The sequence below is a fragment of the Dama dama genome, chromosome 5 (genome assembly GCF_033118175.1).
Source record: "Dama dama isolate Ldn47 chromosome 5, ASM3311817v1, whole genome shotgun sequence".
Classification (NCBI taxonomy): Eukaryota; Metazoa; Chordata; class Mammalia; order Artiodactyla; family Cervidae; genus Dama; species Dama dama.
The window spans coordinates 100388041-100402906 of NC_083685.1; the positions used below are offsets into that span (position 1 = coordinate 100388041).

At 43.6% G+C, this 14866-nt stretch overlaps 1 protein-coding gene across 1 annotated transcript in view; it reads left to right on the forward strand.

Moving 5' to 3' along the window:
- DNAH9 (dynein axonemal heavy chain 9) overlaps positions 1-14866 on the forward strand; it is a 290174-nt gene that overhangs the window by 180414 nt on the left and 94894 nt on the right. Inside the window, exons 46-48 of the mRNA XM_061141084.1 lie at positions 8741-8883; positions 9922-10083; positions 10228-10461. Of these exons, the coding sequence (XP_060997067.1) occupies positions 8741-8883; positions 9922-10083; positions 10228-10461 (539 nt within the window). The remainder of the gene's footprint in view (positions 1-8740; positions 8884-9921; positions 10084-10227; positions 10462-14866) is intronic.

Here is a 14866-nt window from a genome sequence, read left to right on the forward strand (position 1 = left end):
CATTATGCCACTTGCATCTCAGATTGGTTGCAGACTGGCAGTTAGAAATCCTACAGTCAAAGTTAAAATTTAAATCAAGTTTCTGATTCAATTAGCAAAAGCCATATAAGAAGCAGGGTGGCTACCCAAATCAGTGAACAAAGCCTTTTAGTCTCTTTCTTTGGCTGCCAGAGTCCTTAAAGGGGCTCTTGAAGCAGCTGGTGAAATGATGCATGAAATATTGGCCCTTGCTGAATCTGAAAAGTTCAATTCCTACTATGTCCTTGTTGTCCCTTATAATAATTCCTGAGTGATGTACCTTGACCATCAAATCCAGATATTTTAAAAGTCTACAGAATTTGTTCTGTCTTGGTCCTTGAACCAAATTCAGCATCAGCAAGGCCGCATCTTAGTCTAAATGGAGAAAATAGAATCTTTCCCTGGCTTTTTGGGAGCGTACACCTGCCTCCAGGTCTCCAGCATTCCAGAAAGCCCATTCTGCTGCAGTCCCAGCCAAGAGACCTGGTCTGCACCAGGTGTGGTATCTTTTCCTCTCCTTACTTTCCCAGATTTCGTACTTGATTTTACTTCAGGATCTTATTTTTGGAATTTCCTTTTGCTTTTCAAAAGGTTTACTTGTTCACTCAAAAATTAATGCTTCTCTTCCATGGTCCAGATTAAATCACTTTGCATCTACTCACATCTTCAAAAATCATTTATTAAGCTTCCATGTTCCCGTCAGTAGCCTCTATGTGGTCTATTGAAATAGTTTATGAGCAGTTGAGTCCCCTCTCTTGTAAAGCCATGTGCTTCTTCATATCTGAAACAGATTGTCCTTTGTACATTTGGGCCAAATCTCCTCTTGGAGTATATTGAGTTGGCCAAAAAGTCTGTTTGGGTTTTTCTGTAACATTGTGTGCAAAACCTGGATGAACTTTTTGGCCAACCAGTTAAAACAGAAAGCGATTCCCCTGGTCTTCCGGGTACTCTAGGATTAGATGCTGGGTTGGTGCATTAGTGATCTTAACACATCCCATGAGAACGTGGAGTCTGGAGGTTTTTGTAACGGTGTTGGCATTGAGTTCTTCTCCCATGAGCAGTTGGAACTGGATTTCCTGATGGACCATCTATGTTTTACACAAATGGTATTCTGACCCAATTTCCCTGGAAAGAACAAAGACAAAGTATAGGGCAAAAGAGAAGCTGTCAAACATGCACCAGATCTCCTAAACATCCTTTCTGGTCTCGGTGGATCTATTTATAAGATGCATCCAACCCATAAGCCATGGAAATCTAAGCCAGCACCGGGCTGGCTCCAGCTGCCAAACAAAAATGCCCAAAGGATAATGCAAAAAGATGCTTGAGTAACCAACCTGTCTTTGATTCACATGATACTAAATCCTCATACACACTGAGACTGTGTCTCTGCATTCTCCTACATTACTAACCTCTCCCTCACCACCTGTACCCAGCAGGTAAGCAGTTGCCACCAATTTCAACCCCTGTTTCTGAATCCATCCTTCCCTGTCATGGCTACCACTGGTTTTTTCATCTCTTGCTTCAACAAATGCAAACACGTCTTTTTCTTTTTAATTTACCTTATTGAAGTATAGTTGGGCTTCCCTGGTGGCTCTGTGGTAAAGAATCTGTCTGCCAATGCAGGGGATCCTCCCTGGGTTGGGAAGATGCCCTGGAGGGAGAAAGGGGGCTACCCACTCCAGTATTCTTGCCTGGGAAACCCCATGGACAGAGGAGCCTGCCGGGCTACAGTCCATGGGGTCTCAAAAATGTCAGACACGAGTTAGTGACTAAACAACAACAAACAACAACAGAATAGTTCATTTACAATGTTGTGTTAATTACCACTGTACAGCAGTGATTAGTGATCTAGAAATATATACATTTTTTCGTATATATATTATATTCTTTTCCATTATCGTTAATCACAGGATACTGAATATAGTTCCCTGTGCTACACAATGAGTGTGTGTGTGTGCGTGTTCAGTCGTGTCTGACTCTTTGCAACCCCGTGAACTGTAGCCCACCAGGTTCCTCTATCCCTGGGTTTTTCCTGCTACAATACTGGAGTGGGCTGCCATTTTCTCTTCCAGCGGACCTTGCTGACCCAGGGGTTGAACCAGTGTCTCCTGCACCTCCTTCAGTGGCAGGCAGTTTCTTCACCACTGAGCCCCCTGGGCATCCCCTGTGCTATACAGTAGGACCTTATTCATCCATCCTATATATAAAAGCTTACACTGCAGACACTTCTTAACTCACCTCCCTACCTTCAAGGGAGCTCCACTATAATCCATTCTCCTCACTGCTTCCAGAAAGCTCTGTTTAAACCATGATTCCTTCATTAGTTCCTAAGTGAGTGCGGGATAAGCTGTTTTGTACAGAAACACAAAACAAAACAAATCTGCCTTTAACCTGCTTCCTTCCTGCCTTGCTGGCTTACCTGCCCATTATAATCTAGCAGTTCCTACCTCCTTGAAATAACATACTCTACTGTACCCTGACATCCTTACTGACTCAAACTATTCCCTTTGAACCTCATGCCCTTCTCCTTCTTTGTCTAGATTAACTTCTACCCGTAGTACAAGATTTATCTTGGGTGTTAAAATATCTCTCTGGCAAATCTTCGCTTGTCCACTGTCACCTCGAGAACAGGAAACATCTTTATGTGTTTCCCTGACACTCAGGGGTTGCACACACCACCATTGTACTGCAACGACACTGCAAACTTATGAAAGGCAGAGACTGTGGTATCTGTTATTGGTGCATTTTCTGTTATTAAATAATCCAGAGATACAAAATATAAAGATTAAATGCTTACCACCCAACTTAGGTAGTAAAACATGGCTGGTGTGATTATAACCCTCTGTAAAGACTGTTATTGTCATCACTTATATTGTCAGTTCTGAACAGAACTCCTGGCCCATAATTAGCATTCAAGGGGTATTTGTTGAACTAAGGTGTATAATATCGTAAAAATGATGTGCCATGTTATGCATTACTTTTTATTTTTTGGCTCTGCTAAATCTTAGTTGTCCTGTGGCATGTAGGACCTTAGTTCCCCATCCAACATGTCTTCTGCATCGGAAGCCCAGATTCTTAACCACTGGACCACCAGGGAAGTCCCTAGGTATTATTTTTGGACATGTACTTTGAGAAAATTTCCAGCCACGTAGACAGAGGGGCAAGGGTCCTGAGACAGTCACCACACCCCCTGTTTTTCCTCCCTTGAAACCAGGGAAATGTCTTTGAAAAATATTATTCCTGAGTGGGGTCAAAGGCCTTAAGCCAGTGCAAAGCTGACTGGTTCACGGAGAGTAACCCTCAGCTTTGCCCTTTTTTATCACCAAGCTCCAGACAAGATCCATGTTAAACTATCCGGATCTCCTCCCCCCAAAGCAGCTGTGGGCTCTGAGAGCCCCAGACCACACAAAAATGATGATGAGTCAGACTTGCAAAATATCAGGACATGTTAATGACCGCATGGAGCCTTTCTGCACTTGGCGGCAGAAATAAGGTTTCCCAACTTTAGGTCTCAGGACGAAGATTTTCAAACATTTAAATAGTCTCTGCCTCTGTTCACATCACAAAGTCCCCTCTGGCAGTTCAGTCTCCTGCTTTCAGCATGACTACCTGCATCGCGCAGTGAGTGACAGGAATGTTGTCAGGAGGAATTGGAGGAACAGCCTGAAAATGCAAACTTTGCTCCCAGTTCAGAGGTGCTCAATTCCATCTGGTGCTCTTCTTAAGGGATTTTGGGAATCATGTGACAATGGCTTGAGTGTTTTCAATATCCTGGCACTTTAAGGTATCACAGAATACAAATGAACTTAATCTCCGAAACAAAAACAGACTCACAGACATAGAGAGCAGACCGGCTGTCAAGGGGGGAGGCAAGGGGAGGGATGGACTAGAAATTTGGAATTAGCAGATGGAAACTATCGTATACAGAATCCATAAACAACAAGGTCCTACTGTACAGGGCAGAGAACCACATTCAATATCCTGAAATAAGCCATAATTTGAGAGAATATGAAAAAGAAAGTATATATATGTATAACTGAACACTTTGCTATACAACAGAAACTACGGCAATGTTGTGAATCAGCTATACTTCAATAAAATAAATTTTTTTTTAAAAAGGTATCACATAAACCTGGGTGAGCCTTACAGAGACACACTTTCTATAAAGGGTCAGAAAGTTAACATTTTCAGCCTTGCAGACCATACGGCCTCTGTCACAAATACTCGGCTCTGCCATTGTAGTGGGAAAAATAGCCACAGACAATACATAAACGAAGGAGTATGACTGTGACCAATAAAACTTTATTTATGGACAATAAAATTCACACATCATGTAATTTTCATGTCATTAAACATTATTATTTTAATTTTACCAACCATTAAAAATTGTAAAAACCATGCCCAGCTTGCGGGCAGAGACAAAGGGTCAGATTTAGCCAATAAGTCATAGCTTGCCTCCTCAACACCCGACGTGAAGGGTTTTGCTAATGGCTCCGTGGCTAAGAAGCCACCTTGCAATGCAGGGACACAGGTTTGATCCCTGCTCGGGGAAGATCCCACGTGCTGAGGGGCAGCTAAGCCCTTGCACCCCAGCTGCTGAAGCCGGTGCACCCCAGCAAGAGAAGCCACTGCAATGAGAAGCCCGGGCACGGAAACTGGAGAGGAGCCCCTGCTCCCTGCACCTACAGAAAGCCCGTGCGCTGCAGTGAAGACCCAGCCTAGCCAAAAATAAATAAAAAAAACTTTTTAAAATGCCCAGCACGCTATCCATAAAACACCAAAGGACATAAATTCTACCTTTTTTAAATAATAGAAAGGTGAAGAATGCAGACCACAGGGAATCCAAGTTCTCACTGGAGGACTATAACACATTTACAGATAAGAAAATGCAGACTCTCAGAGGGACAGAGGAGAAAGAAATTCAGACCACTGCAGGCAGTCAGCCCCAGAAGTGGGAGTACGCCCACATGGATTCCACTGGAGTATTTTCAAACTTTCCTGAGCTCCGTAACTCCCGTGTGCGTGCTCAGTCCCTGCAGTTGTATCCAGTCCTTTGCAACCCCATGGGCTGTAGCCCACCCGGCTCCTCCGTCCAGGGGATTCTCCAGGCAAGAATACTGGAATGGGTTGCCATGTCCTCCTCCAGGGGATCTTCCTGGCCCAGGGATCAAACCTGAGTCTCTTAATGTCTCCTGCATTGGCAGGTGGGCTCTTTACTACTAGCACAACTTGGGAAGTCCCCTTAGCTCCAACACATGCTAAGTGTCATTTCATTTCTCTAGCAGTTGTCTCTCACCCCATATTTTTATCAAATCAGGCTGAAATGGATTATTCCACTAATAAGACCTCGATTTTGACAAGTTATAGCACTGGGTATTTTATATGCATGAAATATTTTAATGAATGGAAATTAAATCAAATTTGTCCAATTAAGGGAAGAAAGTAAATGATCATTTTCATGATAATTCTTTTTTTTTTTTTTCATTTTTCCCATTTAAATAATTAAGCTTAATTAGTATAAACTACTACCCAACTCCTGGCTGGATTAGTGTTGTCAGACTCTAAAGACCAGAAATTTGTTAAAAAGTTGGCATGATTTCCTTCCAGATACATTAGTTCAAGGAAGTGCAGCTGCATCAGTGGTAAATATTCATAATTTCCATCACTTAGAGAGGCTTCCCTGGTGACTCTTTGGTAAAGAATCCCCTTGTCCCCCTGCCAATGCAGGAGACACTTAAAAGACACAGGTTCAATCCCTGGTCTGGGAAGATCCCCTGGAGAAGGAAATGGAAATCCCACTCCAGTATTCTTGCCTGGGAAATCCCATGGACTAAGGAGCGTGGTGGGCTACAGTCCTTGGGGTTGCAGAGTCTGAAGGGACTTAGCAATTAAACAACACTAACAATGGGGAACTAGGATCCTACATGCCCTGAGGCGAGGCTGAGAAAATTAAAAAAAAAAAAAAAAAATTGCCAGTTGCCTTCCAGTGTAGTTGTATAAATTTACTTTCCACACAGATACCTGTTTGTTCCCAACCTCACGAAAAGTTGGTTCTTCTGACACACCAGTTTTTGCCAGGGAGCCTGAAATGGAATCTTTCACTTCTCACTTGTGACATTGGATGTCTTTTCAAGTGTCTATTGGCCATGCATCTTGTTCCTTCCTTGCCTTTTTATGTATTGTGCTCTTTGGGTCTTTCTTTTTCTCATGGATTTGTGGGAGTCCTCTGTATTTTCTGGATACCTTTGTTCATTATGTAGTTGGTAAATATCTTTTCAAAGTCTGCTTCTGACTTTTGTCATGCTGATTTAGTTTTAAATGTTGCAAGACAGTCTTTTTATGTTTCATGCTTTATGTACTGTTTCGGAAATCGCATCCTAGCCAATACCATAAAAATAATCTTTTGTGTTTCATCTTTAAAATACTACTGTTTCATATTCATGTCTTTAATCCACCCAGCCTGTATTTTTGCACAGTATTATAATTTTATTTTTTGTTATTAGTATTGAGTTATGCTAACATGCTTATTGATCTGCTCATCCCTTTTCAGCATACTGGTTTTGAATATGAATTTCCTGTTTATGTCTGGGTTCATTTCTAAGTGTTTCACTTACAGTTCTATTTATTTACCCAAGAACCAATTTCACGTTTTTAACTAACATTACTTTGCTGCTGCTTCAGTCGTGTCTGACTCTACGACCCCATGGACTGCAGCCTGCCAGGCTTCTCTGTCCATGGGATTCTCTAGGGAGTAGTACTAGAGTGGGTTGCCATGCCCTCCTCCAGGGGATCTTCCCAACCCAGGGGTCAAACCTGGGTCTCCTGCGTTGCAGGCAGTCTTTACTGCTGAGTCACCAGGGAAGCCCTAACATAGCTTTGTAAGGAAACAATTTCTGATAGAACAAATAAATCCCTCCATCCTGTTTTTTACAATTATCTTTGCCACTCTTTACCCTTTGCTCTTCCATATAAATTTTAGAATATGATTGTCCAGATTGTAAAAGAAACCCATTTATTTATTTTGGAATTGCATCTTTATGATATTGGTAATACTGAGTCATCCACTCATGAACGCAACATTTGTTTTGGGGTTTTATTAATGCCCTTTACTACTATGTTACAGTTTTCACATCAAGATTTTACATATCTTATTTATTTATTATTGCCTGTCTTATGATTGTTGTTGGTATTCTAAAGTAACTTTTAAAATAACTTTTTTATTTGCTAAAGCACAGAAGTGCCGTTTTATTTCCAATGTTGATTTTGTATCCAGCAAGCTTTTGTTTAACACACTAATGAGTTCTGTTATGTGTATATTCTCTACGATTTTCTAATTGGAAACTTAGATTTTGATGATAATAGCTTTATTGTTTCCTTAATTATCTGTATACAGTTTATTTGTTTTCCTTGACTTTTAGCCTTTGATGTTCAGTTGCTCAGTCTTGTCTTACTCTTTGTGATCCCAGGGACTGCAGCATGTCAGGTTTCCTGTCCTTCACCATGTCAAACTCATGTCCCTTGAATCCTTGATGCCATCCAACCATCTCATCCTCTATCGCCCCATTCTCCTCTTGCCCTCAATCTTTCCCAGCATCAGGGTCTTTTCTAATGAGTCGGCTCTTCGCATCAGGTAGCCAAAGTATTGGAGTTTCAGCTTCAGCATCAGTCCTTCCAATGAATATTCAGGATTGATTTCCTTTAGGATGGACTGGCTGGATCTCCTTACAGTCCAAGGGACTCTCAAGAGTCTTCTCCAACACCACAGTTCAAAAGCATCAATTCTTCAGCATTCAGCCTTCTTTACGGTCCAACTCTCACATTCAGAGATGACTACTGGAAAAACCATAGCTTTGACTATACAGACCTTTGTGGGCAAAGTAAGGTCTCTGTTTTTTAATATGCTGTCTAGGTTTGTCATAGCTTTTCTTCCAAGGTGCAAGCGTCTTTTAATTTCATGACTGCAGCCCCCATCTGCAGTGATTTTGGAGTCCAAGAAGACAAAACCTAGGACCTCTGTATAATGTTGATTAGAAAACATGAATAGCAGTCATGCTTGTCTTGTTTTCTCTTTTTTTAAACTATCTACTTTATAGGACTATAGTGAGAATTTATTTGTTTATTTCTGGCACTGAATGGCATGTGGAATCTTAGTTCTCTGACCAGGGATCAAGCCTGGGCCCCCTGTTTTGCAGTTACAGAGTCTTAATCACTGGGCTACCAAGGAAGTCCTCCTTGTCTTGTTCTTGATTCAAAAGAGAATATTTTAGCATTTCACTAGTAGACAGATGTGATGTTTGCTTTGGTTCTGCTATAGATACCTATGATCTGGTTAAAAGAAATCTCATTTATTTATAGTTTGCTAACAAACTAAGTTTTCAGAAATTTTGTGCAACTTTTTTGATGATCATATTATTTTACTTCTTTAATCCATTAATGCAGTGAATTATTCTCACAGATTTTTCTAATATTTAACCATCCTTGCCTTTCAAAGATAAACATTTCTAATTGATTGAAATTCTAATTGAAACAATTCTAATTGCATTTCTAATTGGTCATCTTACATTTATCTTTATATATTAAGTTCAGATTCTTTAAAAAAAATTTGTCCATTATATACTGCCTCGCTAATAACACTAGTTTATCTAATTTTCAGAACTTAACCAACCTGGTAAAAATAATAATAATAATAATAATTAGGCATCTGTGCTCCAACTCTTCCTAGGAGAGATCCCAGATCTCTACTCTGACGATGAGGTCGAAAACATCATAAGCAATGTGAGAAATGAGGTCAAGAGCCAAGGTCTGGTTGACAACAGAGAAAATTGCTGGAAGTTTTTCATAGAGCGAGTCCGACGGCAGCTGAAGGTGCGAGGGTGGCTGCTCAGGGTGCACAGGAAAAGAGGTGACTCCCAGGAGCCTCTGAGGACATGTTGGACACAGCAGTCCTTATTGGCCACCTTGGGAGCTCGGGGTGGGTTGGGGGTGCAGTTCCCTTCTGATCCCGAGCACCTATGTGAGGATGCTCTTCTCACCTGCTGCTTCAAGGGCAGTAGCCTGCCTCCTACAGTCCCAGCATTCCTTTTTCCTAAAGAATTTTAAATTGGAGTGTAATTACTTTACAATGTTCTGCTAGTTCCCGCTGTACAATGAAGTGAATCAACTATGTATACATATACCTCCTCCTTCTTGAACTTCCCTCCCACTCCACCCCCTATCCCAGCCCTCTCAGTCGTCACAGAGCAGAGAGCTGAGCTCCCTGTGCTAGACAGCAGCTTCCCACTAGCTGTCCACTTTATGCGTGGCAGTGGATATATATCAGCGCTACTCTCCCATTCTGTGCCCTCCTCTCCTTCCCCTGCTGGGTCCCCGTGTCCGTTCTCTATGTCTGCATCTCTCTTCCTGCCCAGCAAACAGGCGCATCAGTGCCATTGTTTTAGATTCCACATATACACTTTAATACACAATATTTGTTTTCCTCTTTCTGACTTACTTCGCTCTGTATGACAGACTCTAGCAGGTCCATCCACATCACTACAAATGACTCAGTTTCCTTTTTTATGGCTGAGCAACATCCCATTGTATGTGTGTCCCACATCTTTATCCATTCATCTGTTGATGGATGTCTAGGTTGCTTCCATGTCCTGGCTATTATAAATATTGTTTCAGTGAATATTGGAGTGCATGTGTGTTTTTCAACTATGGTTTGCTCAGCTTATGTGCCCAGGAATGGGGATTGCTGAGTCCCAATGTTCCTAATCCCTTGGCTAGAAAGGCTGGCTAAGAGTTTACAGATATTGTCTCTGTTGATGTGCCTCCCAATGTCCTGGGAAATAAAGAATCCAAGGCTGTATGAATCTCTCTCTAAGTACTTTCTGGGTTCTCCCCACCTTTCTGCCTTCTCAGGTGACTCTCTGCTTCTCCCCGGTGGGGACCAAGCTGAGGGTCCGCAGCAGGAAGTTCCCCGCCATCGTGAACTGCACGGCCATTGACTGGTTCCACGAGTGGCCGAAGCAGGCCCTGGAGTCCGTCAGCCTCCGCTTCCTGCAGAACACGGAAGGCGTTGAGGTGAGAGGGCAGAGGAGACACCCCTGATGCTCCTCTCCACCTCAGGGGGTGAGGAGTCCCCCGTCCGGCCTGTGAGCCAAGTGGGCAGTCACCCGCCATCGGCATGGCCAGACGACCTCTTTATTTCCCACCATTTGATTCTAGACCGCAGTCAAGCCATCAATTAGCGAGTTCATGGCTTTCGTCCACGCAAGTGTCAACCGCACCTCCCAGTCCTATATGAGCAACGAGCAGCGCTTCAACTACACAACGCCCAAGTCGTTCCTGGAGTTCATCAGACTCTACCAGAGCCTGCTGCGCAGGCACGGGAGGGAGCTCCGGTCCAAGATGGAGCGGCTGGAGAACGGGTTGCTGAAGCTCCATAGCACCTCTGCCCAGGTAAGCAGCGTCCTTCCAGTCCTCCTGTCCACGGCGGGCTCGGAGGGAGGGAAGGGCAGCCCCTTCCCAGAGGACGGAGACCACAGTCACGTGCTGAAGATGAAGCATGGTTCTCCAGAGGCCCCAGCGTCATCAGAACAGTGCCTGTGGAGCCCGAAAAGCTTAATCAGAAGTCCAAGCTCTTCTGTGCTGTGTGCTAAATCTCTTCAGTCATGTCTGACTCTTTGCAACCCTATGGACTGTTGCCCGCCAGGCTCCTCTGTCCATGGGATTCTCCAGGCAGGAATACTAGAGTGGGTTGCTGTACCCTCCTCCAGGGGATCTTCTTGACCCAGGGATCGAACCTGTGTCTCTTATGTCTCCTGCATTGGCAAGTGGGTTCTTTACCACTAGCCCCACCTGGGAAGCCCCAAACTCTTGTTCAACTCATCCAAAAGAATCGGGTCGAGGAACGCAAAGGCAAAACACGTACACACACCGAGGAGCAAAGAGAACAAAGAAGCAGTTTGTTCAGGGCAGAAGCAGAAGCTATACACTCAAAGAAGAGTTCAGGCAGGCTCAGAGTGAGGGGAACACCGCAGGGTTTGTTGATCCCCCTTTTATTTTATTTTTAGCCCTTTGACTAAGTGGGGTCTTTCTGATTAGGGGTGGAGCAGTCACTGGGGGAAGGTCGAGGAGTGGCCTGGATTGCACCAGATGGCATCAGCTACCATGGTCCTGTCCATTCATCTCCTGAAGTCACTATGCCTGCATTCAAAGAGATGTTTTCCCTTCAGTTCTACATACTAGTCAAGCATCACACATAAAAGGTCGTACAGGGTCATCAGCAACCTGTCTGTGTTTTTATTGGAATATAATAGCTTTACAATGTTGTGTGAGTTCCTGCTGTACAGTGATGTGAATCAGCTGTGTGTATACATATACCTCCTCCTTCTTGAACTTCCCTCCCACTCCACCCCCATCCCCGCCCTCAGATCATCACAGAGCATCAAACTGAGCCCCCTGTGCTAGATAGCAGCTTCCCACTAGCGATCTGTTTACACATGGGAGTGTATACACATAAGTGCCGCTCTCTCCATTCATCCCAAACTCTCCTTCCCGCACTGTGTCCATAAGTCCATCCTCCATGCCTGCTTCTTGACTCCTGTCCCGCATTTTTATTTGCATCTGTTCCACAGTGTTCACGATCGATTTCCTTGCTCAGATGCTACAAGGTTTCTGTTTTAGATGCCATTCCTGCAAGCATCATGGCCTCATTAAAAGCAAAACAAAGAGGTGACGTTGTTGTTCAGTCGGTAGGATGTGCCTGATTCTTTGTGACCCCATGGGCCGCAGCACACCAGGCTTCCCTGTCCTTCGCTATCTCCTAGAATTTGCTCAGAGTCATGCCCATTGAGTCAGTGATGCCATCTAACAGTCTCATCCTCTGCCGCCCCTTTCTTCTCCTACCCTCAATCTTTCCCAGCATCAGGGTCTTTTCCAATGAGCTGGTTCTTCACATCAGGTCGCCAAAGTGTTGGAGCTTCAGCATCAGTCCTTCCAATGAGTATTCAGGGTTGATTTCCTTTAGGATTGACTGGTTTGATCTCCTTGCAGCCCGAGGGACTCTCAAGAGTCTTCTCCAGGTGATACTGACTCTGCCTAAATGCCTGGTCCTGTCTTTCCTGCCTCACCATGAGCCTGGGCCGAGCTTGCTCTTGGTGGAAGTGCACACCCTCAGCTTCAGTTTAGGAGGTTCCCTCTCACGGATACCAAAATCCCTGGAAATATTCCCTTTTTTTCTTTATTACATCTTCCTTTTCCTCTACTTTCTTTTCTTCTCCTACCCACAGTCTCTTCATCTTCAAAATCCAAAGAGTTGAATGTCTGGGAGCGATGGTTGCAGGGTTAGACCGATTTTCTTTCATTTCTTGCATCTTATGATGTTATCTATCAAAGAGACTTTGGAACCGAATTTCTTAAACTAACCCTGTCTCTTGTCATGCGTTCTACTCTATGGTCCTAAGTGGTTATACCTCAGAAGAAGGCCCCCGTCATCCTGTCCTTGTTTTATTTTTCTATTTCCTCTTCCGAATGGAACAAGTCCATTTCAGTTAATTTACCTTTGGAGCACTGGGGATGACGCTGGCACCTCTTCTGCCCTGCTCATGCCCATCAGATATTGCTGGTCTCTCTGTGGCCCCTTGGTGCTCTGTTTACCAGCAGCAGACCCGGCCTCTCATTAAGGTGGTGGAATTCCATGCATTTGCACAATTAAACTAACATTGTAATCAGTTTAATTCGTGGGCATGGCATGTTTCTGCAGATTTCTGAGCCTTTCATTTACTGTCATTTTTTTTAGAACTCTGCCTTCGGAATAGCTCTGTTGAACTTCCTCCTGACTTGTCCTTTTTCTCCACTTTTTTTTTTTTCTTTTCTTAGTTTTTTTTAACTCTTTTTATTTTTAAAATTTGCAGTTATTTATGTATTTATTTTTGGTTGCACTGGGTCCTCGTTGCTGTGCACAGGCTTTGTCTAGTTGTGATGCACGGGCTTCTCGTTGCAGTGGCTTCTCTGTGAGATCTTCCCGGACCAGGGATCAAACCTGTATCCCCTGCATTTTCAGGTGGACTCCTAACCACTGAGCCACAGGGACGCCCTCCACTTCACCTTCTCAATTCATATACGTAATATATCTAAAGGATTGCAGTTTATTCAGTGGAGTGCAGTCAACCCTTGCAATCTACACATATAGGATTTTTCTGCTCAGGAAATCTTCCTCCTGTGATGAGGTTTTGCTCATCTGGTCAGGCCTTTCCTGCAGGAGCAGTGATGAGCTGGATGGGTTCTTTGCGCTTCATGTCTATTGTCTTCTCCCTCATTGCTTTCCTTCCCTTTGGCCTTTTCCTCTATATTCTAGGAAGTTTATCCTCAATGATACTGATCTAATTGTGGGCAATATTGCTTCTGTTTCTTACGCCTCCAGTGAAGATTTTAATTATGCTATTACATTTTCAGTATCCCCACAGGTCTTACTCATCTCATCCTTTTCCCTTTCTCACATTGCTTTTGTATTTCAGCCTATTTTTCTGTAACCATATATCACAGGAATCATTCTACTGATGATGTCAAACAGCTTTCTTGATGTCTTCTCTAAATCCAGTCATGGGTTGTTTTTCAGTTACATTGTTCCTCTTAGTCTTCTGGAGGCTATTCCTTCTCTTATTCTGTAATTATGAAAGACCTTCTTACCCCTTTGTCTACCTCCAGGCATGATGAGATCTATTCAAACTCAATGTTTGTCAACAAATGGCTGTGACAATTATCTGCGATGCTACTCTCTTTCTACTAGTGTTCTTGTAACCAAAACTCCTTCTTAGAGCTGCAGTTCAAAGCAGCTTGAGGTACACAGTATCCCCAGCAGCTTACTTGGTCATACCTTTGTTGCAGAAAGGTAGTGTCTTCTCACCCCAGTCACTTTCTTATTGTCTCCATCTCGGAGCCTCTAGAAAACAAGAGTAAGATAGACTCCCAGAATGCAGTACTACCAGATTTATTTTGCCGTCTCTCATTTCTTCCTCTTCCCGTCTCCCCCACCCCACCTACAGTGCCCTCAGAACATCCTGTATCCCCACTCACCCCTGTTCTGCAAAATACCCATCTCTCCTCTGGGAATTGCTGATCAGTATACACTAAGGACCATTGCTGGGGAACCATCAACAGAACATTCACAGAGCAGCACCCAGTGTTCTCTCTTATACCAACCCTGGGTGTCTGAGCAGACAATAAAGACAATATGTTTTCCTCCTTTAAGCAATCTCTTTAATATGAAGAAGCCTGATTATACCATTCGGTGAATCCAGCTCTCTCTGCCTACCATCAGTGGAGAGTCCTCCCATGTCCTTCCATGTTTGTTTCTTCTCCTTCTATTTTCTCTACTCCAATGAATAATATGTCTATCTACCCAGTTACCTAGCCCAGAAACTGCAGTGTTATTTTATACACCTCCTCTTCCCTCACTGCTCACATTTAAGCCTTAACAGCTTCTACATGTTTTCCAAGTACCTCTCAGAGGCATGCCTCTCGCTGTGTCCCCTATTTAGACACTTCTTACCTGGATTATTTCAATAAACTGAACCTTCAAGTCTCTTCCCCACCCCAAGCCCACTTCACCCACATCCTCTCGCCTCAGCCAAAATCTTCAGTCACCCCTGACTCTGCTCACATCTCTCTCTCTCTCACTACCCACACCCGGTGCATCAGAAAATCACCGTTGGCTCTAGCTGAAAAGATACCCAGAATGTCATTGCCTTGCACCTCTTGCTACCACCCTGATCTGAGCCATTGACACCTTTTCTCCCGGATAGTCCCAATACCCTTTCACTAGTTTGTCTACTTCCCTCAAATAGTCTGTCATCAACTGAGC